The 22,127-nt window shown below is 39.1% G+C and overlaps 1 protein-coding gene across 3 annotated transcripts in view; it reads left to right on the top strand.

The window, feature by feature from the left end:
• Positions 1-11,116: 11,116 nt before the first annotated feature.
• Positions 11,117-22,127, top strand: part of ankhd1 (ankyrin repeat and KH domain containing 1) — a 33,499-nt gene continuing 22,488 nt past the window's right edge. For all 3 annotated transcript variants that reach the window (XM_088343455.1, XM_088343454.1, XM_088343453.1), the window contains exons 1-3: positions 11,117-11,554; positions 15,481-15,634; positions 21,850-22,006. In XM_088343455.1, coding sequence (XP_088199581.1) covers positions 11,282-11,554; positions 15,481-15,634; positions 21,850-22,006 — 584 coding nt within the window. In that variant the 5' untranslated portion in view covers positions 11,117-11,281. The remainder of the gene's footprint in view (positions 11,555-15,480; positions 15,635-21,849; positions 22,007-22,127) is intronic.

Below are 22,127 nucleotides of genomic sequence, written 5' to 3'. Positions count from 1 at the left end.
TCTATGTATGTCAGGGTAAAGGGCCAGTCCAAATTGTCCCTAGATGTGGATTGGTGAGTGAGTTCTCTGTCTCTGTGTGCCCTGCGACTGGGTGGCTACCAGTTGAGGTTGTCCCCTGTCCACTGCCCGAAGATAGCTGGGTTGGGCTCCAGCACCCCTGCGACCCTTCTGACCCTTCTGAGGATAAGCGGTGCAGATAATGGATGAATGGATAGGTGGATGGATGGCTCAACCCCTGAAGCCAATAGTTTTTCTGATAATTACTGGCAATTGTGTCATCTGCACAAGATTGTGCGGTAGTAATAATATTAAATGTATGTCTCCAGGCCATGGAGATGTGATGCCACAAGAAACATCTAGGCATCAGCTACTTAGCCCATGTGACAAACAAAACGGTGCGCAACACCATCAGAGGGCACAATGGACACTACCAAGAACTGTTGTAAACTCTGCACAAATACAAACTTCATTGGCATGCTCACGTCACAAGATCATCAGGACTGACCAAGATAATTCTCCAGGGCACAGTCCAAGGGGGCAGGACGAAAGGGAGACCGAAAAAGAACTGCACCGAAAACATTGAGAAATGTACTGGTGCCAACTTTGACAGACTCCAAAACAGGCCAGGAACCATCTACAGGGGAGAAATCTGTCCAGGGTTGCGTCTGTCCTACATTGCATATTACCGAATTTTATTGCAATATGTATTTTGTGTAGCACTATTTAGATATTCTATATAACACGCTACAGTGGGCATTTGCACGTCACACTGGGTATTTGTATATTGTATTCTTTTTGCTTTTTTATTGTATTGTTCTCAGCTCAGGGATGCTGCTGGAAATAAAGTATCTATCTATCTATCTATCTATCTATCTATCTATCTATCTATCTATCTATCTATCTATCTATCTATCTATCTATCTATCTATCTATCTATCTATCTATCTATCTATCTATCTATCTATCTATCTATCTATCTATCTATCTATCTATCTATCTATCTATCTATCTATCTATCTATCTATCTATCTATCTATCTATCTATCTATCTATCTATCTATCAATCTATCTATCTATCTATCTATCTATCTATCTATCTATCTATCTATCTATCTATCTATCTATCTATCTATCTATCTATCTATCTATCTATCTATCTATCTATCTATCTATCTATCTATCTATCTATCTATCTATCTATCCATAAATAATAAGACTTTTTAACTCACGTTTTTTATTAAGTTTTCGATCATTTTCCAAAAAAGAAAAATCCTTCCACAAACAAACTCAAAACAGACAAGCAAAAAAGCAGTTTCAAAATAAAATGTGGAAACGGAAAAATCTGGATACAGTGGTACCCCTTCTTACAAATGTCTCTCAATAAAAATGTTTCAGGTTACAAAGTAACTGAATGGTAAAATATTGCCTCTAGTTACAGAGGCGTTTCAAGATATGAAGTCAAATATAAAGTACGGTACATGCTGCCATCCGCTGCTCCCAGAGTTTTACTTGGCAACCTGCATATGCGTGTATCCCCACATGCTCTTCGTGTCCCCTTCCCGGCATGCTCTCCCTGTCCTCTCTCGCTGATGTGTATCGCTACAAAGAGCTAACATTCACAATGGTTCCCACAAAGGACATGCAGAAAAGTGGACAAGCAGAAAAGAAGATGAAAATACTTTTTCTGGCCATCGAAACAAAGCAATAGATAATAGAAACGTACTGTATTAGAACACACACCGTCTTACAGGAGGAGATCAGAGATGACAAGAAAGAGGATGTAGCCTTTATTCCATCAGCCCAAAATTAAGACATTTTGGCATAATTCCTGGAAGTCTCAGAATAATTGGGAATGAATCACCCAGAAAAAGTGTTGACAGGTTGAGGTATGGCTCATTATGATGACGTTTGCCTCACGCATTTCCGACGGATTGTCAAAATCCGGCAAAACCAGATGTCATTGAATCAGTTTTTCAAGAAACGCAAGGCAAAAAAAATACTAAGGACCAACCAGCAAGCAAAGAAGCCAGTTAAAAGGTAAATTAATATTTTCATAATTTCCTTTATTCTTTGTTTTTTGCATAATATGCCTTCGTTTCATGTTTCTTGTAATCTAATTTTAACACATGCTTGTTTCATGTTCTGATGCTCCTTGATGATTTCTTAGAAAAATATCATACTTTTGCGGGGCTTGGAACTGACTACCGCATTTGCATTCAAAAGGCGTCTCTACTTACAAATGTTTCAGGTTACAAAGCTTCTCCCAGAAGGAATACAATTTGTAAGTAGAGGTACTCCTGTAGTGACTTAGGACTGTGGTGCAATGCACCACAATAGAATACAGAGGTGTTACAAGTTTTGGTTGCGATAGAAAGTCACCAAAGTAATTCATTGCTCATTAGTCACATTCAACCCACAGCATTTTTGTGGCAATGTGGAAACAATTGGTCTAAATATGATGCTGAGTCAACTGAATTGTCTCTTATAATTACTCACATGTGTCTTTTCCAAAGGCATCCACAATCTACTTTATTTTAAAGGCCATTACATTAAAGCCCATCTAGTGTAAGACTAAACCTGTGTTAAGATATATCTAAATTTGACAAAGAGATAAATCGGACCCCCTACAATAAATGTTGTGCGCTAAATAAGTTTAAACAACACCCTGCCAAACTAAATGACTACTCTCGCTACTTTGCCTAGCATCTTGCTACTCAGTAAGTCTACACATAGCCATCTTTGTTACATCCACTATTAGCTAGAAGGAATTACAATTAAAATGGTCTAATTTGTAATCGATTACAACGTAATGAACAGTGTTTAAAATGAAATTATACGTTCCACTTTGGGATAAACTTGAAAATAAAACCTTTGAAGAAAATGATCTAAGATAAAATATAATATCTGGACAACAAACTGGACTGGACTGCCAACACAGAAGCTCTATGTAGGAAAGGTCAAAGCTGACTTTACTTCCTCAGAAGGCTGGCCTCCTTCAACATCTGCAAAAAGCTCCTGAAAATATTCTATGTGACAGTTGTGGCAAGCGCCCTACTCTATGCGGCAGCGTGTTGGGGAGGCAGCGTCATGAAGAAGGTTGCCTCTCGTCTCAATAAACTGGCAAGGAAAGCGAGCTCTGTTGTGGGCACAGAGCTGGACAGCCTGACAACAGTAGCTGAGAGACGGGCACTGAAAAAGCTGCGGTCAATCATGGACAATTCATCACATCCACTACACAGCATTATCTCCAGACAGAAGAGCAGCTTCAGCGACAGACTGCTCTCACTGTCTTGTACCACGGACAGACTGAAGAGATCTTTCCTTCCTCATGCTATGAGGCTCTTTAACTTCACCGGGTGGAGTAAAGGCCCACATTAAACCACACCCCCTACATTGCATATTACCGTATTTTTATTGCAGTGTGTATTTTATGTAGCACTATTTAAATACTCCATACAACATGCTACAGTGGGTATTAGCACGTTACTTTGGGTATTTGTATATTGTATTCCTTTTGCTCTATTATTGTATTGTTCTCAGTGCAGGGATGCTGCTGGAAATGTGAATTTCCCTGCGGGGATGAATAAAGTATCTATCTATCTATCTATCTATCTATCTATCTATCTATCTATCTATCTATCTATCTATCTATCTATCTATCTATCTATCTATCTATCTATCTATCTATCTATCTATCTATCTATCTATCTATCTATCTATCTATCTATCTATCTATCTATCTATCTATCTATCTATCTATCTATCTATCTATCTATCTATCTATCTATCTATCTATCTATCTATCTATCTATCTATCTATCTATCTATCTATCTATCTATCTATCTAATATAGCGAAAGCATTGCACCATCCAACCCCAACCAAGAACCTTTTGTAATATTTCAACAGTTCAGGGTTCAAACTTAGAGCTAAAAAAACTGAAAATATTCTTAAATAATCAACAACATGTGAGACACAGTAATGGTATAGTATAGTGGCGTTGTGGCCATACAGTTCTTAGAATGCTTTGCAGTGTTCTTTGTTGCCCTTAAAAGACTGTGTTATGAGCCTGTGATGTCTTAGAAGATGAGAGACAAAAGGACACATGTCCATTTCAGTTGAAAGACAAGAAAGATGGATCTATTAGACATTAGCTCCACCTGGGGCAGCACAGCAGATGAGTGGTTAGCGTGTCTGCAGTACAGTTCTGAGGTCATGGGTTCAAATCTAGCTCCTAGCCCAGGCCTAGGCACTCCGGTCCTGGAGGGCAGCATGTTCTGCATGATTTTTGAGGTTTCTCTGATCCAATACAGGTGATTCCAATCACCAGTATCGTTAACGAGCACTTGCTAGCTTGCTAACGAGGTTATAATTTGTATCACCTGAGTTAAAGAAGAGCAAACTTCAAAATCTGGCAGGACGTGCGGCCCTCCAGGACCGGAGTGCCCAGGTCTGTCCTAGCCTTCAGATGCGGAGTTTGCATGTCCTCACATCTGGGGTAACCTACCTGACTGGCTGTGAAAGATGGTGTTTATATTCAACATTTATTGTGTTCTGGGAAAGTGTAATGTCGTTCTAGGAAAAAGGCTGAGTCACCAAAACTAAAAGTACTGCGTCAGCCTTTTGGTCATTTTCACATCTAGGGTAACTAACCTGACAGCATGTGAAAGATAATGATCATATCTGAAAGCCTCCCCCTTTACTTGGGTGGACAGACACACAGGCTATTGTCCGAAAAATACTGTACTTCATTTAGTGGGTATAGTGAATGTTTGTTCTGTTTCAACCAATCGTGGCATCTCTCTTCATTTTCCTCATGCTGAGGTTTTTGAGTTTTTCTTTGCTCTCATGTTGGTTTTAGATCATGGGATGGTGTAATAATAGTCCGTAGTTTGCAATAGCCTGTGGTCTGTGCAGCCCTTTGGGACTGCGATTAAGGGCTATACAAATAAACATGACTTGACTTAACTCTCCGTGCTTGCGTGGGTTTCCTCCGGGCATTCTAAAGACATGTATGTCAGGGTAATGGGCCAGTCCAAATTGTCCCTAGATGTGGATTGGTGAGTGAGTTCTCTGTCTCTGTGTGCCCTGCGACTGGGTGGCTACCAGTTGAGGTTGTCCCCTGTCCACTGCCCGAAGATAGCTGGGTTTGGCTCCAGCACCCCTGCGACCCTTCTGAGCCTTCTGAGGATAAGCGGTGCAGATAATGGACGAATGGATAGGTGGATGGATGGCTCAACACCTGAAGCCAATAGTTTTTCTGATGATTACTGGCAATTGTGTCATCTGCACAAGATATAATATTAAATGTATGTCCCTAGGCCATGGAGATGTGATGCCACAAGAAACATCTAGGCATCAGCTACTTAGCCCATATGACAAACGAAACGGTGCGCAACACCATCAGAGGGCACAATGGACCCTACCAAGAACTGTTGTAAACTCTGCACAAATACAAACTTCATTGGGATGCTCACGTCACAAGATCATCAGGACTGACCAAGATAATTCTCCAGGGCACAGTCCAAGGGGGCAGGACAAAAGGGAGACCGAAAAAGAACTGCATCGAAAACATTAAGAAATGTACTGGTGCCAACTTTGACAGACTCCAAAACAGGCCAGGAACCATCTACAGGGGAGAAATCTGTCCAGGGTTGCGTCCTCATTGGTGCCCCGACAACCCATGCGATTGAGGGATCCGTGAACTGTGATGTATTCATATTTGTATAAAGGAGAATGTTAGATCATTTTCTAACTCAAATTGCAGCTTACTCCTAAGCCAAGTCATCAATTGATTTCCCAGTACTTAGTTGAAACACATTTTTGTTTTATTTCCACTTTTACCATTTGTGTTCTAAGTTGTATATGATGGCTATTTTGGCACTTTATTGTGTTTTTGTCACTTCATCTTGTTTCTCTAGCCTCTGTTAACGTTCTCTACCGTAGAAGTCCCCATTTTGTGAATAATACTGTATTTAAGTTGTAAGTATACAGTATCTACACCATTCCGATGGGTGTATGACTCGTAAAAAAGTAATTAACATGTGCATAAATTAACTGAACCAAATTAAAAATCGTGGGCATTTTGAATATACAATACAATACAATAAAATGCTAACGTCTAGTGATGGGTAGGAAAGGTAATGCATATGTGCTTGTAACCATAATTGCTAGGCTAATGCATTATTTGCTAAAAATAGGAAGTCAAATTTCAAAGGATTTGAGACAAATGTAAACACATGTTTGATTACTAAAAAAAGTGTTTGGTTTAATGCAATCTTGCAAAATTATACAGTACTCATGTAAATCTGCATTTGTCTTGACCAAGTTTAATTTTAAAATGTATAATATTGAGAAGTGTCCTGTGCTGCTTAATTCATATCCCCATACACAAAACTAATAATATTTATTTTGAATGCAGCGTTTAGACTGGTTATAAAGTTTATATGGTATTTTTTGTAAACATTTAACTGTATTTTCCCCTTCAAAGGAAGCAAATGTGTAGATAGAGTTCAGTTGAGGTGAAATACACTAATATTAGAATCTAACGTATAATTTTGAGACAAGTGCAATTGAAGCAACAACAACAACCCAAAAATTTTTTTGAGTTTATCAAGTATCGGTAGATATCAATCTGCATCAAAATTTCCACTTTATTCGATACAGTATACTACTATCTATTTACCCTGGTCATATCCCCCGAGAGGGGTGACCAACAACAAGACAAACACGTACACAAATACAAAGAAAAGGAAAAAGGAGCAAGAAACACCAAATAATGTATCATGGCCTACCCAAATGCCCAAAACACCCAAACAAGTTAAGCACCTCTGCACCCAAGTTGGTCATGCTTTCGTCCCTCCAGACACAAGAAAGCGGCCATGTCACTCGGGTCAGGGTGACACAACACACTCTTCTGCTCAACAGCTTTCGGTGGTTTACCCGTCCCGTATCATACAGGTGCCCTGCCCATCCCTTAGAACACGTCCAAACATCCCATTATCCTTTTACAACACCTCTCTACTCATTCCTATCACCAACAAGAGCTCTAACTTCAACTAGATTTAGACCTCTTTCCTGCAGTGCACTCATAACACCATCCATCCAGGTCAATCGTGGTCTTCCTCTTGGTCTCCTTCCATTCACTTCTGTTCTGTAGATCCTCTTCAACATTCGCTCCTCATCCATCCTCTCCATGTGTCCAAACCAACCGAGTACTCTCTCATCCACAGGCTTGCTCAGTTCCGCTACTACTCCAGTTCTGTCTCTCACAATTTCATTTCTCAATCTATCCAATATTGACACTCGTAACATACTCCTCAAACACTTAATCTCAAAAACATTTAATTTCCTTCTCAAATCTGCATTCAGCCTCCAAATCTCTGCACCACACAGCACAGTCAGAACAATCACACTCTCATACAGTCCTCTCTCAACGACCATACTCATACTCTTGTTACTGATCGCTGTCCTCAGAGCACCCAAAACCTTGCTTCCTTGATTCACTCTGTGCAATACCTCACACTCCATTCCACCAACTGCAGCCACATCACAACCCAAGTACCTACAACAGTATACTACAAAAAGAGTAAATTATGTTTAGGACACTTCAGGGTTTATTGTATTTTAGTGTAAACATACATTTTTAGAACTTTAATCAAATATATTGCAACTGCACTTTGATGCTTTATTTTAATTCCCCCAAACTTTATGTCAATTATATTTTGAATGCAGCATGTAGAATAGTGACAAAACTAAGTATTTCTGTAAACATTATATTGCATTTATGAATGAAAGGAAATAAATGTGTAAATAGAGTAAAAATTAGAAGTTGAGTTGAAATGAAACTTTTGACAACAGAAGCAAAAATACAAAAATAAAATCATACATTTCGGTAGATGAGCAATAATACGCGAGGTCAACATATTTGTCAACTTCAAACAATTGCTCCCCTTATTGATTATTGCAATTCCCCTTCTTCAGCAATGATAAACTTTACAAAAAAATGTGGCACCTGTTTACTCAGAGCAAGATAGATAGATAGATAGATAGATAGATAGATAGATAGATAGATAGATAGATAGATAGATAGATAGATAGATAGATAGATAGATAGATAGATAGATAGATAGATAGATAGATAGATAGATAGATAGATAGATAGATAGATAGATAGATAGATAGATAGATAGATAGATAGATAGATAGATGGATAGATAGATACTTTATTCATCCCCGAAGGGAAATTCACATTCACAGCAAGACAAACTATGTAGAATAAAAACAAAACCATTTTGTGTAACGTTTTTTTTTTATTTGACAAACAAACAACACAAACAAGGGCAGTACAGCAGGGCAGTGGTTAGCGCATTTGCGGCACAGTTCTTAGGTCATGGGATAAAACCTTCCCGTGTGGAGTTTGCATGTTCTCCATGTGCTTGCGTGGGTTTCCTCCGGGCACTCCGGTTTCCTCCCACATTCCAAAAACATGCATGTCAGATTAATTGGCCGGTTCAAATTGTCCCTAGGTGTGAATGAGCGAGTGAGTTGTGTGTCTCAGTGTGCTCTGCGACTGGGCTGGGTTCCAGCATCCCCGCGACCCTACTGAGAATAAGCGGTGCAGATAATAGATGGATGGACAACATAATTATTTCAGCATATTTCTTAGTTTTCTGCACTTGCAGTACATTTAGTGTGATTTATTATATTTAGCAATTTATTCAAAGTGTAAAACCTGCCTTTGATTCCCTAGATTTCCACATTATGTTCAAACAGCTCTGGAGGTGCACGTTATCATGTGTCTCTTTAGCATTTCCAAATGGCTCCCCGGCACTTTTTTAACAAAATTTCCCCAACAACCTCGCCCAAGGAGGATGCCTGGTTCTGAGGATGTGATAATGGGGGGCAGTGATGCACGATTCTGCTCGTATTAAATCATTCCAAATTGTCTATCAGGTTCATTTCATTGCTTTTCGCCTGGTAGCGCTGCTTCCAGACACATTTAACCAATCACATTTCAGCCATTACTTGTTGCCAGGCTCAAATCAACCCAAAGGCCTTCACATAGACTTCTGAAGGCTGTAAAGCATAACTTCAGTGTTTGATAAAGCTGTTGGTTTGGACCAACCATGTACATAGTCCGACCTGCGAGCCAATTATGGCCCGTGATCAAATTTTTACTGACCCGTAGCCTCTGTCATAAAAATGAAAAACACCATTTCACCAGATGATGGCAGTAGCCATTTTGGCCTTGGCCTTCAGAATTTTAGCCCATTCTATTTCCCTATTGGCAACTGTAAATAAAAAAAGGAAAGTTGACTGTGATGGCCGCAGCTTCTGGGGCAAGTGGATATTTGAGTATTTTTTCACTGAAATTCGAAACCGCTGCACCGCTGCGTCTGCATAATTTGCCAAGAGACTGTGGCTGTTTCTTAAAGAATATAATATCAGGAAGCACTGCCAGGTGAAACATGTTGACTACAAAAAGCTAACTGGAAACGTACGCTGGGTAAAGGTGAAGCAATTGGAAACTGTTTCAGTGGCACAGGAGCAGTTTTCAAAGTCAAAAGAAAATGCTACAAAGGTGAGCTACAAGACTGAAACGTTGATGGCCAAGCACTGCAAACCTTTCATGGACAGTGAATTCATTAAAGACTGTTTAAATTCGCACGGCTGAATTGTGAACCCTCACACATATTCAGCTTACAAAATCTGGCCCGCCTTATGAAAAGTTTGTACACCTCTGGTTTAGACAATCAGATTTCAAGTAAGTGAGGCAAGACCAAACCACAGGCCTTAAAAAATGGTACTGGTTTCACATTCTATAATTGGCTAGGAGGCGGTACCAGAAGTATCAAAATGAAAGTGTGAAGAAAAATATGCCAGTGTTCACTGCTTCTGTCAATCGGGCCTGTTCAGCCTTAAATCCAACAAAAAGTTATGCCAAAAATACGATAGGATAGGCTGTACTTTCAGCATAAATTAAATGGCGATACAAAATAACTTGATTGAACTGGAACGCACAAATAATCTGTGTGTTAGAGGAATTGAAATCTTCTTGAGAAAAGAAAGGAGGATGGATTTTGTGCACAAACAAATAAAATTGATTTGATTTTTGATTAGTAAAAGGTGTCTATATTCCTAAATAATGTTGCAAATGTATGGGGTTATTCTCATTTCTCATCTCATTTGCTACACCACTTATCCTCAGTAGGGTTGCGGGGGTGCTGGAGCCCATCCCAATCATCGGGCAGGGGACACCCTGAACTGGTTGCCAGCCAATGGCAGGGCACACGGGGACAGACAACTCACTCGCTCAGTCACACCTAGGGATAATCTGAACCGGCCAATTCACCTGAAATGCATGTTTTTGTAATGTGGGAGGAAACCGGAGTGCCCCGAGGAAACCCACGCAAGCACCGGGAGAACATACAAACTCCGCACAGGAAGTCTGGAGCTGGATTTGAACCCACGCAGGAGGTTCCCAAGACATGAACTGTGCCGCACATGCACTAACCACTGCGCCGCCATGCTGCCCTATGGAGTTATTATTGGTGCATTTTTATATGTGTCACTGCAGTAAATGTTTTATAGCCATAAAATAGTTATTGGGGTAGGATTGATTTAGCCTTTTGAAGGCCTAGGTGTGAAATGCACAGCCCTCCACTTTTTATAGTTAAACACACGTTTTTACAACTTTAATCAAATATAATATATCGCAATTGCATTCATACAAATGAGCTTAAAAAGTTGATTTGACGTTGCACAGTGATTCGTCAGTTTGTGTTTTGATTCTTGAAGTGGAATTCACTCCCACGGAAATTCGTGTTTCATTTTCATCCAAGACCCCAAAAACATTCAAGTTACACGCACGGCCATGTCAACTGTTTATTTATAAAGACATTTCACAACTGGCGTTGGCCTTCCATGTCATTTCTTGACGTTCGTTATACAGCCTCGTGATATCGGTAAACCTAACATGACGTTATGGTCTCTTTTAGACAGGCGTCGTTTCCAGCGAATCCAGAGCGAGTGTCATTTAACTCGGACCAATGGTATTGTGAGAATTCTCTCCGTGGGCGTCTTTTCTCAGAAACGGTACGTATCGCGTTAGGTTGTTAGAAAGTTAATGGCTGGGGGAAAGAGAACCTCCTCAACCATAGCTTCGGGAGAGTTTCTGGATTCCCTGAAGTCAAAACAACGCAAATAGCCACAAACAAAGAGCCTGGACGGCCAGTTAAGTCGACAACCAGCTCGTTGACTCAAGTTCGTTAATAATAAGTATGCAGAATGCAGTAGCCGGGACGGCAATGCTGACGGACGGCTTCGAGGACGAGATTGACTCGGTGACTCCTCGCTCCCCAGTGGCTGGGATGGGGGTAGGAGCGACACCAGGAGGAGTCGGGCTAGGGGGTATCGGGATCGGCGGCAAGAAAGTGCGCTTGTACGGCGAAGGCGGCGGGCCTTCCGCAGAAATACTGGATTTCAAACTAGCGGCCGCGGCCGTCCTCTCCTCGGGTCCGGGATCCGGCAGCGACGAAGACGAGGTCTCAGAGGTAGCTAAGCTAAACCGAAGCTAAGCTAGGCTAAACTAGTTAGCTAAGCCTTGGCAGAACGCAAGGCTACATTCCTCCTGGTTAGCTAATGTTAGCTAAAAGGTGCTAGCCGCCTCCCCTCCAGGTCGTCCGAAACGACGTAAAATAATCTTTAACATAAACACAAAGCTCTTATATTTCACTGTCACTTGTTTAGGGTGCGTTGTATGACGCTCTGGCGCCCTTATTCGTCTGGGTTCTCCGGGGCGAATGTTTTATTTATGCAGGCTTCAACTGAGGCCTAGTTGGGGTGGAAGCAATGACGGCCTCGTTTAATGCTGTCGTTTCTCGACACTCATCGCAAGTTTGGACTATATTTTTCTCCACAGTCGCAGCAAAAAGAAGGTGCTGGTGAATTAAAGTACATGACAGTGACATAAAACGAATCGCATCGAAGTACATATTCTTTTCCACGTCAACGCCGCCCTGTCGTCCCACGGCTAACTTTGCGAGGGACTGTGATCAGTTTAATGTTTTAACAGTGAACTGGATCGAAATTTCGACAGCTGGCGTTGTCAAACTGGATTTGTTCTCTCGACTCGTTGATGAAATATCGTCACCGAATGTTTCTCGGTCGTCAACATATTTCGAACCGTAAAGAGTTCACGTCGATCGGTCTTTCCCACTTCCCATGTGGTGGCAGTCGCAGCGGGACAGGTGTGATTGTGTTAAAACGTCTTTGAGAACATCCTGTATCATTAAATAACCTTACACTAATCAAAAGTACAAATAGGATTCTTAAACGCAATGTCGCGATTTTATAGTTCTAGCTTCTGTTCCGGGCAACACGATATGTTTTCCCTACGATCGATTTTACATATTTGTAATAATTCTTACCCATCGTTATGATTCATACATATTCATACCGTCACGTGATGTCCAGTTGTCTTATCCCAAGAATGGAAGTTGTAGGACTGATGAAAGAATTAATTTAAAACATGTGTTTCGCTCACTTTTAATCTTCTTGGTTACTCAACAAGACAGCAATCATCACAGTTTATTGTGTATTTTATTGTAGGGATAATATTGCAACAACCCATTTAGAATAGTCAGGCTGCACAGACAACATATTGTTGCAAATTACAGGTTATTATTACACCATTCCCTCATCTAAAACTTACACTAGGGCAAGGAAAAACGCAAAAACCTCAACATGAAGAAAATAAAGAGACCTTGAAAAGGGAAGGTACAAGTTAAATCCATCTTTCTAGAAATCATAAATGATGGTGTTTTGAAAATGGGGGAAGCTAATGTTTTCTAAAATAAGAAAACTGATGTGCTAAGCTGAAACTAGCTTCCTCCAAAAATGCATTTTTTCTCAATACTTTGTAAAAATAACGCCCACCCTTGTCGTTTGTCCTAAAAGCAGTTATTTAAAATAAAATAGTCAAATTGCAAATTGTGACCAAAGTAAGATTGCATAGGAGTCCTTTATTTTATCCTTGAAGACAATTTTAAAAAATGACATTTGCGGTTGATAATCTTATTTGATTGTCTCAATAACGGGTATATAGATGAATAATCATAAATACTTGTCAAACATTTCTGATGAAAGATTACTTGTTGCACCTTTTAGATGATAGCCACACAATGGGTTTATACAGTTCTCAGTATTTAAAGACTTTTCATTAGCCTTTTGTTATAAACTATATGGTTTGTTGAGTGGTTGAATTCCTTAACCACTAGAGTCGTATGGGCACCATTTTCTGTGTGGCAAGTACAACCTGGTGAAGGCAATCCCCCTCCAGGCTATACAAACCATATAGCTGACCAAAATTTACAGCATCTTTCAGAGCCAGATGTGTGTCAGCTTTTATGCCTTATGTACATCAACTGTAATTGCGCATTATAATGACATTCCTATTTTGATAGGGAAATGCATGTGAGTCATGCAAATGTATTAATCTTGTGAGTCAAATTAAGGATCACAATTATTGTCCTTCACTGAACTACTCTGCTCTATTATCTTTAAAGGCAGCATTTGTTGTGGCTTTTTACAGCAGTTGAGATTTCACTGCTGTGGGCAGTAGCTAAAATCTGAGCCCCGGGATTAAACAGATGCCATTCCAGGCCCTTCCAGCTCTCTGGATACCAACACTCTGGGAACTGTAGTTCAATAGTGGGGAAGACTGATGTCCATTGTTGATTATAAAAGCCTTCATAGAACAACATCCCCTGTGATTTGTAGCGCTCTTTGGTGCTGTGGCTGAATTCCTCCACATTGCTGAAACACTAATGCTTGCTCTTGCAAATTGCCCCTTTTAAATGCAATGTCAGCTGCTACTTTTTTGCTAATTCTTCCTTCACACATTGCCAATTTTCCATATAAGGTAAATGTAAATGGTCTGCATTTATATAGCGCTTTTAAGTAAAGACCTTCCAAAGCACTTTACAATGTGCTTCACACTTTTCCCTTTTACACACTAACTAACCGATAGCAGCATCAGCCATGCAAGATACATGATTTGCTACATCTTTTTGACTAGGACAGACATGTAGCAGTTATTAAAAATTGTTATTTGAAAAATTGTAAATCCTTATGAGTTAAACTTAAAAGACCGCCCCTTTAAAAGCAGAATTCCGAGCTGTTTAATAAGCATTTACACTTAAACTGTAGTATTGTTTATGAGCCTGAAATTCCTCATAATTAATTAGGACTAGAAGGAGCCAAACGTTTACTTTGAAGACATAGTAACTATTAACATGACAGCTTCTTTCAAAGTAGTAGACCATATCTTAATCTTTAACTGTTGTTTGGTCTTTGATGTAAAACACATTGAGAATTCACAAACCACTTGGTGTGGGTCATTTTCGTTGAATTTAAACGTCATTCTTTGAATGTTAAGACTTAACCCTTGCAAGTTAACATGGCACTGGTATGGGATGTTGAGCTGCTGTGTTGTTCTCGGCCAAATCTCTCCACGTGTTCAAGTGTTGTATTTCCTGCCTGGAGTGCTGCTGCCTCTCTCCTATCCCTTACACACAAGGGCGATGGGGTCATTCATTATAAGTTGTAGAGTTTTACAAAGTCACGTTATTTTTGATATTTTGGCTACGTTCACACTGCAGAGCTTAATGCTCAATTCAGATTATTTTTTTGAAATCAGTTGTTTTTGAGAGATTGTTCACATTACCAACTAAGTGCGATCTGTGTGCGACTTCCCTTGTGAACATGCCTCAACTGTCACGCATGCGCACAAGAGGACACATGACGTCACACGCGTTGCACTCATGTTTGAGGAAGTACTCATGGATGTAATCTGCAAAGAGCTGTCCCCCAATTATTAACTAAATCCAAAACCTCTCTTGCCCCATTGAATACAGTCCGTGGCGGGAATTTAATGTAAATATTATATACTATCACTAGAGGATACTATTGCTTTAAAAATGAACTCTAGCGAAATGTTGTGATTCCGCGATGCAATGTTGGCTGTTCTGTGAGTTACAAAATAAAAAGGTGTTCATCTTCCATCTTGTATATGTGTTTTGATGACACTCCGTGCTTTCGTCCGCCGTTTATTATTCCTCCGCTCCCTCCCGACTGGTTGAAGGTGAAATTGTGACGTCTGCCACGTTTCAATGACGTGCAGGTTGCCTTGATTGTTCAGACGGAAGTTGCATTCCAAAGGATGGTATACGTATCGGATTTAGGGTCACATATAAAAGTGGCCTGGGCCTTGTGTGAAAAAAAAACACATACATCTCGTTCTGGTGGACTTTTACTGACTGGATACAGGTTGCGTACTCGCAAAAAAGAATTGGTTTTCTGTCAGTGTGAACCTAGCCTTTCTCTCCTTGTTGTGAGCCACGCGTGCCGTCACACATTTCTGTCAGGTATTTGCATTTAGGTATCAACCTCAAATTTGTAATTTGTATCCATTTTCTAGGTGGAGTCTTTCATTTTGGACCAAGAGGATCTGGATAACCCCATCATGAAGACCGCATCAGAGTTACTTTTATCCAGCGCAACAGACGGAGTTGATTTGAGGACTGTTGATCCAGAGACACAAGCCCGACTTGAAGCGCTACTAGAAGCTGCAGGTACAATTGCATTTTCCACCTTTATCTGATTTCACACAATCAATTTGTAGGTGACCACCAAAAGAATTGTCAAAATTAATTGTACTTTAAAGTTCTACTTCTCTCTTTGAACTTCTACAACGTAGGCTTCTTTTTTGTTTCGCCTATCATTTTTTTAATCTCAACAGTCTTTGTAGAATACCTAAGGGTGAAATTAAAAAAAAAGTTAACTTTCTGGTTCTGCGGGTATCATATCAACGCGATTGGCAAGACAGTTCAGAGGTTTTATCCAAGGTGTAAGAAAGTATGTTGAGTAAGTCCATCAGGCCTGAGTGCCCTGGCCTCATTTAGGCTTATGAACATTATGAGGCAGATTAACCCTGCGACGCACTTGAGCCTCCCAACACATGCAGAGGACCCATGTGAACAAATACTGACTAATCTTATCCTGGGCCTATTTCTTTTAGAATAGTTCCAAATGGTCAGGTTGACTCTAGATTATTTTCAAGAGTATTGAAATAGTTTATATAATAATAACTCAATGTTTACTTGGCTAAAATACTGACTCCAATAAAGATTATATGGTATATATTGATTGAAATTTTACAGAGCTCGTGTCACAATTCAGTCATTGTGGTTTTACTCTATTTTGATTTATTTTTGTTGTGACCAACTCATCACATTGGTAAACCACTTCAACACCTAATAAAGGTCATCAACTACCATGGCACAAAAACTCAGTTAGGGAGTTTTAAGTGTACATGCTCATACACTTAAGTATAATTGGTCCATTAAGTTTAAAAGTTTAAAAATAATTGTATACGGTTTAAATAGTTAAACATAGTCTTGAGATTAATTTTCATTATATATGTATTGTACTTAAGGGAAAGCATAAATGAAAAGCTCAGTATGTGTACAAATAAATATGACTAAGCAAAAGGTGTGGTCTCTTAGTATATAGTTGTTAATTAGTTTGACCACTTGTATTACTGTACCCACTGATTTAAGATGGCGGATTGTACAAACGAACATTTTTTTTAATCATATTAAGACCAACAGGAAACTTTTACTTGTATTTAGGACTGGAATACTCAAAACAAAAGGGCTGTTAATTTGTACTTTTGTTATCTAAGTAAATGCTGTTTGTTTCGACAAAAACACACCAGCACAGAAAACAATAAATGTGCTCAGAAATCAATTTTTATTTCTTTTTAAATGTTTTTTTCTGTCCAGTGTTTATTCCCCTCCTAGGAGTGAAGACATAAAACTAGAACTTAAGTATTGTTGTAATTTTTGTGGTAATTTTAAAGGCTACAAATACAGATATTCAGAGTAAACTGTACAAAGCAGATGTGAAATGCCTACGCATAATACGATGTAAAATCTGGAAATAGTGATGTAATGCTACTTTTTCTGGTTAAACACGAAAGCGTAAATTAACTTGTATTAAATACAGAAATGTGAAAATTTCAAATATAACAAAACGCATGTGAAATTAATTCGTATAATACAACCTAAAATCTGCAAATGGTGACGTGATGCTATTAAAAATATCTGTCTGTACACTCAAGGGCAAATTAAGTTGTAATCCTAGTTGCAGACCTTGTATTGCTAAATATTATTTAAGAAGGGAGAGTTTTAATACTGAAAATACTATAGGAGTGGCACCTCATTTCCCAATTTTTGATACTGTATTTAGCAACTGGTTTATAGGTGTCAATTGTGCCTTGTTTGTGAACATCTTAAAATGCTCGCATGCAGACACTTGGTAGAGTTGATCAATCTATTCAAATCCATTCAAATTATTCTCTTATTACTGGTTATCTGGTTATTATTTGTTACTGGTTGCAAACAAAGGTCATGTTTTCAATCAACATCAAATGAAATGCAATTAATCTCTTTCAAACCTTTGGGTCTGTCACTACAACATAAATATATAACTGAACTTGAACTGTGCTATTAAGAGCTAATATTAGTTACTGTGCTATCTACTTTCCTTTTTTAAACACAAAAAAGCAAGTTGGATCCACTCATTAACCTAATAATAGTCAAATTCTTAGTAAACTATAGATATCTTCAAATACATTTTGATCTAAATGGTTTTATCATTTGCCATCGTTGAGAGAATTTAAATTCGGTGAACACAAATATTTAGTGTGCACACAGAAAAAAAACAGTTTTGTGCTACCACTTGACCAAACAAAACACATTTGAATCCAGCTATATTTGAGGTACATTTATAGTTCACCTAAAGATCTAAATAGCTTTTTGAAAAATAGTGCTACCTCTTGAAAACATTTAATTCACGTTTGAGACCGGGGGGAAACATATTTTGGCCTGGAGAGGGATGGGTACCACCAGGCTGTACTTGCCCAAGAGACACCACAGGAAATTGTGCCTCTACGACCGTAGTGGTCAAGGGATCCAACCAACCAAATTCAGCATTACTGTTTTTTTCCTTTCCTCTTTGATCCCTATGTTGCATCGTGGGTTATGTGGGCCATTTTTGCGTATCCATGGTGAATGTAAACAAAAGTGCTCAAAAGTTGTTCAGGGTAAAAAGCAGACAGGTAGACTGCAAGAAAGGAAAGATACAGGAAAACATAACACCACGCAGCTTCACTAACACGATTACAGGAAAGCTAAAAGCGCAGTGGCCAAAGTTCCAACCCGGGTGGACTTTGACCAATCTCCGTGTGGTTAACACTTGCCGGCTAGGAGAGGTGCTGCCTCCTTGGGCCTGACCGTTAATTGCTCCTTCTCTGCAGTCAAGGCCATGGGAGATTCCAGGTTGTGTTTTTTACGGGTCTCTTTTTGTATGTCAATTAGCTTTGGTTATTGAAGGAAGCTAAGTATAAATTAAAAAACATTAATCCCTCATTTCGCGGGGCTTGCGTTTCAAAAAGGCCCTACAATAGTCAAAACCTGCTAAGAATAAATCTTTAATTGGTTGTCTGTAGTCTGTGCAGCCCTTTGATATATCTTATGATTAAGGGCTATACAAATCAACATGACTTTATTACTCTATTCCTCACTGAAACCAAAACACAAACCCAATTTACAGGCTTAAGCATTTGTTTAAAAGTACTGTACTTCATAAACCTTTTTTAGTATAATCTTGTGCTTTATCATATTTCAATGATGTTTTCCAAACTACTGATAAAAGTGCTGTAATTTATAAACTTGTTTTTTTAACAAATTTATTCTGTACTGTTGAATTATAATTTTCAAAATGATCTTGCTACTATATAGCACTATTGATTGGTTATATGAAATTAATTGGTTGAGCAGATAAAGCAGTTTTCAATTGCTTTCTACTAATTCAAGCGAAAATTTCATTTTTCCCTAGAAAAGTGTATTGCGCACTTATTGTGACGATTAATGGTCTTTTTTTTTTTTTTTACCAGTTTTGTTAGGCTACTTTATTAAAAATAGTTTCAAAATAATCCTCTGTACTTCACATTATTGTGTAACCATCATGTAGACCTTATGGTAAACTGCTTTTATATGCCTTTTGCGTGTTGAGAAGTCCAACCTTGGCAATAAAAATCATCTTCATCTGCCTTTTGGGCCTGGTTGCACTCAGGCCAGAGCGTTTTGTTGACATGATGGCGTTTAGAAAAACAAATGGTGGCTTATAGAGAAACTGGAAATTGACAGTCATCTGCGCATACGTAATGTAGGTTAGTCAAGCTGTTCTACGTATGTGTGCCGTTTAAACCGTGGCAACTACTTAGCCTGTTGATATGCAGAACTTGATGCACAATGGAAATCTGTTAAGTAGCTAAACCGCGAAAAGTAAACCACAACTCAGAAAGGGATTACTGTACTCTTATTACAATTGTCCTGACTGCCATTTTTACATACCCAGACTTGACAGAGGGATTAAAATACCCGATGCATGTTTTGTCGTGGTATTTATTTTTTAATATCTTTAAAATCATTGTTTCGTTTGTTTGTATCCCTTAATCACTAGGGTTGTAGAGGCACCACTCACTGTGGTGTGTCTTGGGCAAGTACAGCATGGTGGCGCCCAGCCATCATACTGTGGGGAAGAAGTAGCGCAATAAGAGACAATGCTTGTATTATTATGTGATCCAACAACCCCAGAGTTAAGTGGTGCAAGAAACAAGATAATCTAGCAATGTTTTTTTTTTTAAAAAGGGTTTGGAAACAAAATTGTTAGGTTGTTGGTTCAGGGTTTCACGTTATCCTTTGTAGAATCTAGAACTCTCCGGGCACTAACATCCACTCTGTTAGTACTTGTGTAATTTTCAGTTAGTAGCTTTAGCACATAATTTTAATGACACCTTCATGGGTGGAGGTAAAGTTCCACGTCCATTGAAGTCACATTTATTTGTATAGCTAATGTAAATGTCTTAACAGACCTAAATGTGTGTGTGTGTGTGTGTGAAGCTAAGGTTAACAGATGTTCTGATGGGTTGCAAAATGTTAATGTCAGAACTCACAAGGGTCTTGCTTGTTTGAAACAAGCAATTCTTGACAAAACCGGTACATGGTTTGAATTTTCAAGTTGTAGGAAAAATACATTTTGATTAATGATGCCCTGTTCTAATTATTTAGATAAGTTATTTACAAAATAGTTTCACTTTTTTTTAAATGTTTTTTAGAGATCAATGCATATATTTGCAATAAACACTTAATTATATTTTTACTTAAATCAGCTAATGAAGCTAATACTAGTAGCAGACTCCTGAGAAATATTTAGTTAACTTGCATACAAAAATATAAAAATTCTAAATATAGAACCAGCCTTCAGTTTTGTTGTTTTCCATAATTCTGTTTGTTGACAAATTTCCCACTTTGAGAATTGTTATTTTTCACCGTCATCTCAATGCCTTTGCCAATGTTTCACTTTTTTGTATTACACGAAACATTAAAATATTAGCTGAAAAAATCCCATCATGATAAATAAATTGTAGTTTTGGTCAAACTCATTTTGTCAGTGGGTTGTGTTTATAAGCCATCCCTGGTGACATGAGGTCAATTTGATTATTTTCCATAATTTGTGCAGTGCTTTTCACTCGGTTTGACCAACCCACCTGCGCTCAGCTGACACACACGGGCAGATGACTGCATAAAGCTTTCTTAGTGCCCGCTGTGGGTGTCGTCTTTTGAGCTTATGCAACTTCTAGATTGTCCAATGAGTGATTTATTATTCCATTTTGTGTCTGAGTCACATGACCATCACTTACTCGCGCAGTACATGGGTGGGAGCGGGCAAATGTATTAAAATAAATCTAATATTGTTGACTTGGTTTTTGAGTTAAAATGTGTACTGAGAGTATATTCCCGGTAAAAAAACTATTAAGGATGAACTTCCTCAACCTATTTTGTCTGCACTAGAGATTATTGTGAAATCCTTGCTTGAAATCAACACTGTTTAGCATGAGTCAAACGCTTGGTGGTGAAAACAAGGCCCACAAAGAAAACCGATCACACGAGTTTGTCTTCAAAACAACCCTTTGTTTTTGTCTTGACTAATCTTTGTTTTACTCAAAATGCATCAGGGTTCACCACTACACAGAAATAAATTAAACGTTTATGAAAGTGGAGTTGCTATTTACGGTAGAAATGTCTGCAGTTGTTTTTCCCCGACACAATGTAGGTCATTAGGAAAAGTTGCTTTTTCCACACTCTTGCTCTCCCCGTCCACACCCCCAATTCTTTGGCTCTCTTGACATGACAAACACACAGATGTGGTGCATATGACTTTCTTCCAGCTGTGCTTTTCCCCCCTCCCCCGTGCTGACCACTGTATCTAGTTTCTTTTTCTCGCGCATTTGCTGCCTGTTACCCATCTATAATTCACACAGGACAAGGCCTTTATCTGAACCCATGTTACCTATCTCTAGAAATATCTTGCTCCATTTGTATTCTCATATTTAGTTATTGTTGGTAATCTATAAGATGTTTAGTAAACCCATTGGTGATGAAAACATATGGCTGAGAATCATAGATGGTGTATTGAAATGAATGGGAATAAGTTAAGCCACATTAACAAATGCTTGTGTGTGTGTGTTTGTGCGTGGGTGCGTTTTTCTGTCTGTGTGTGTTGTGTGCGTGTGTGTTTTCATTTCCCCTCTCTGTATGCTGCTACTAACCCTGGATTGGTTTGGCTGGACTGGACTTGCGCCCTCACCGGATCTGGTTTGGTTGTGTACCCCCTGTGGTTTGCCTTGCCTTCTGCATTTCTGCCTTTTGGCGTTTGCCAGGCATCGGTAAACTTTCCACTGCCGATGGTAAAGCTTTTGCAGATCCTGAGGTGCTGCGACGACTGACGTCATCTGTGAGTTGTGCCCTAGACGAGGCTGCGGCAGCACTCACGCGCATGAGGGCCGAAAACACACTCAACGCTGGCCAAGCCGACAAGTATGTATTTCAGTTATTGTCCACGGATCTTGTTTTTTGCGCTTGCATCTGAGATAGTTTTTACTGTGTGTTTGGCCTCGTATACAAGTATCTTTAAAATCTCTTGAGCCTCAAAACAACT

The sequence above is a fragment of the Urocampus carinirostris genome, chromosome 9 (genome assembly GCF_059441175.1).
Source record: "Urocampus carinirostris isolate Australia breed hairy pipefish chromosome 9, RoL_Ucar_1.0, whole genome shotgun sequence".
Lineage (NCBI taxonomy): Eukaryota > Metazoa > Chordata > Actinopteri > Syngnathiformes > Syngnathidae > Urocampus > Urocampus carinirostris.
This window is presented reverse-complemented; position numbering and strand designations above follow the sequence as displayed.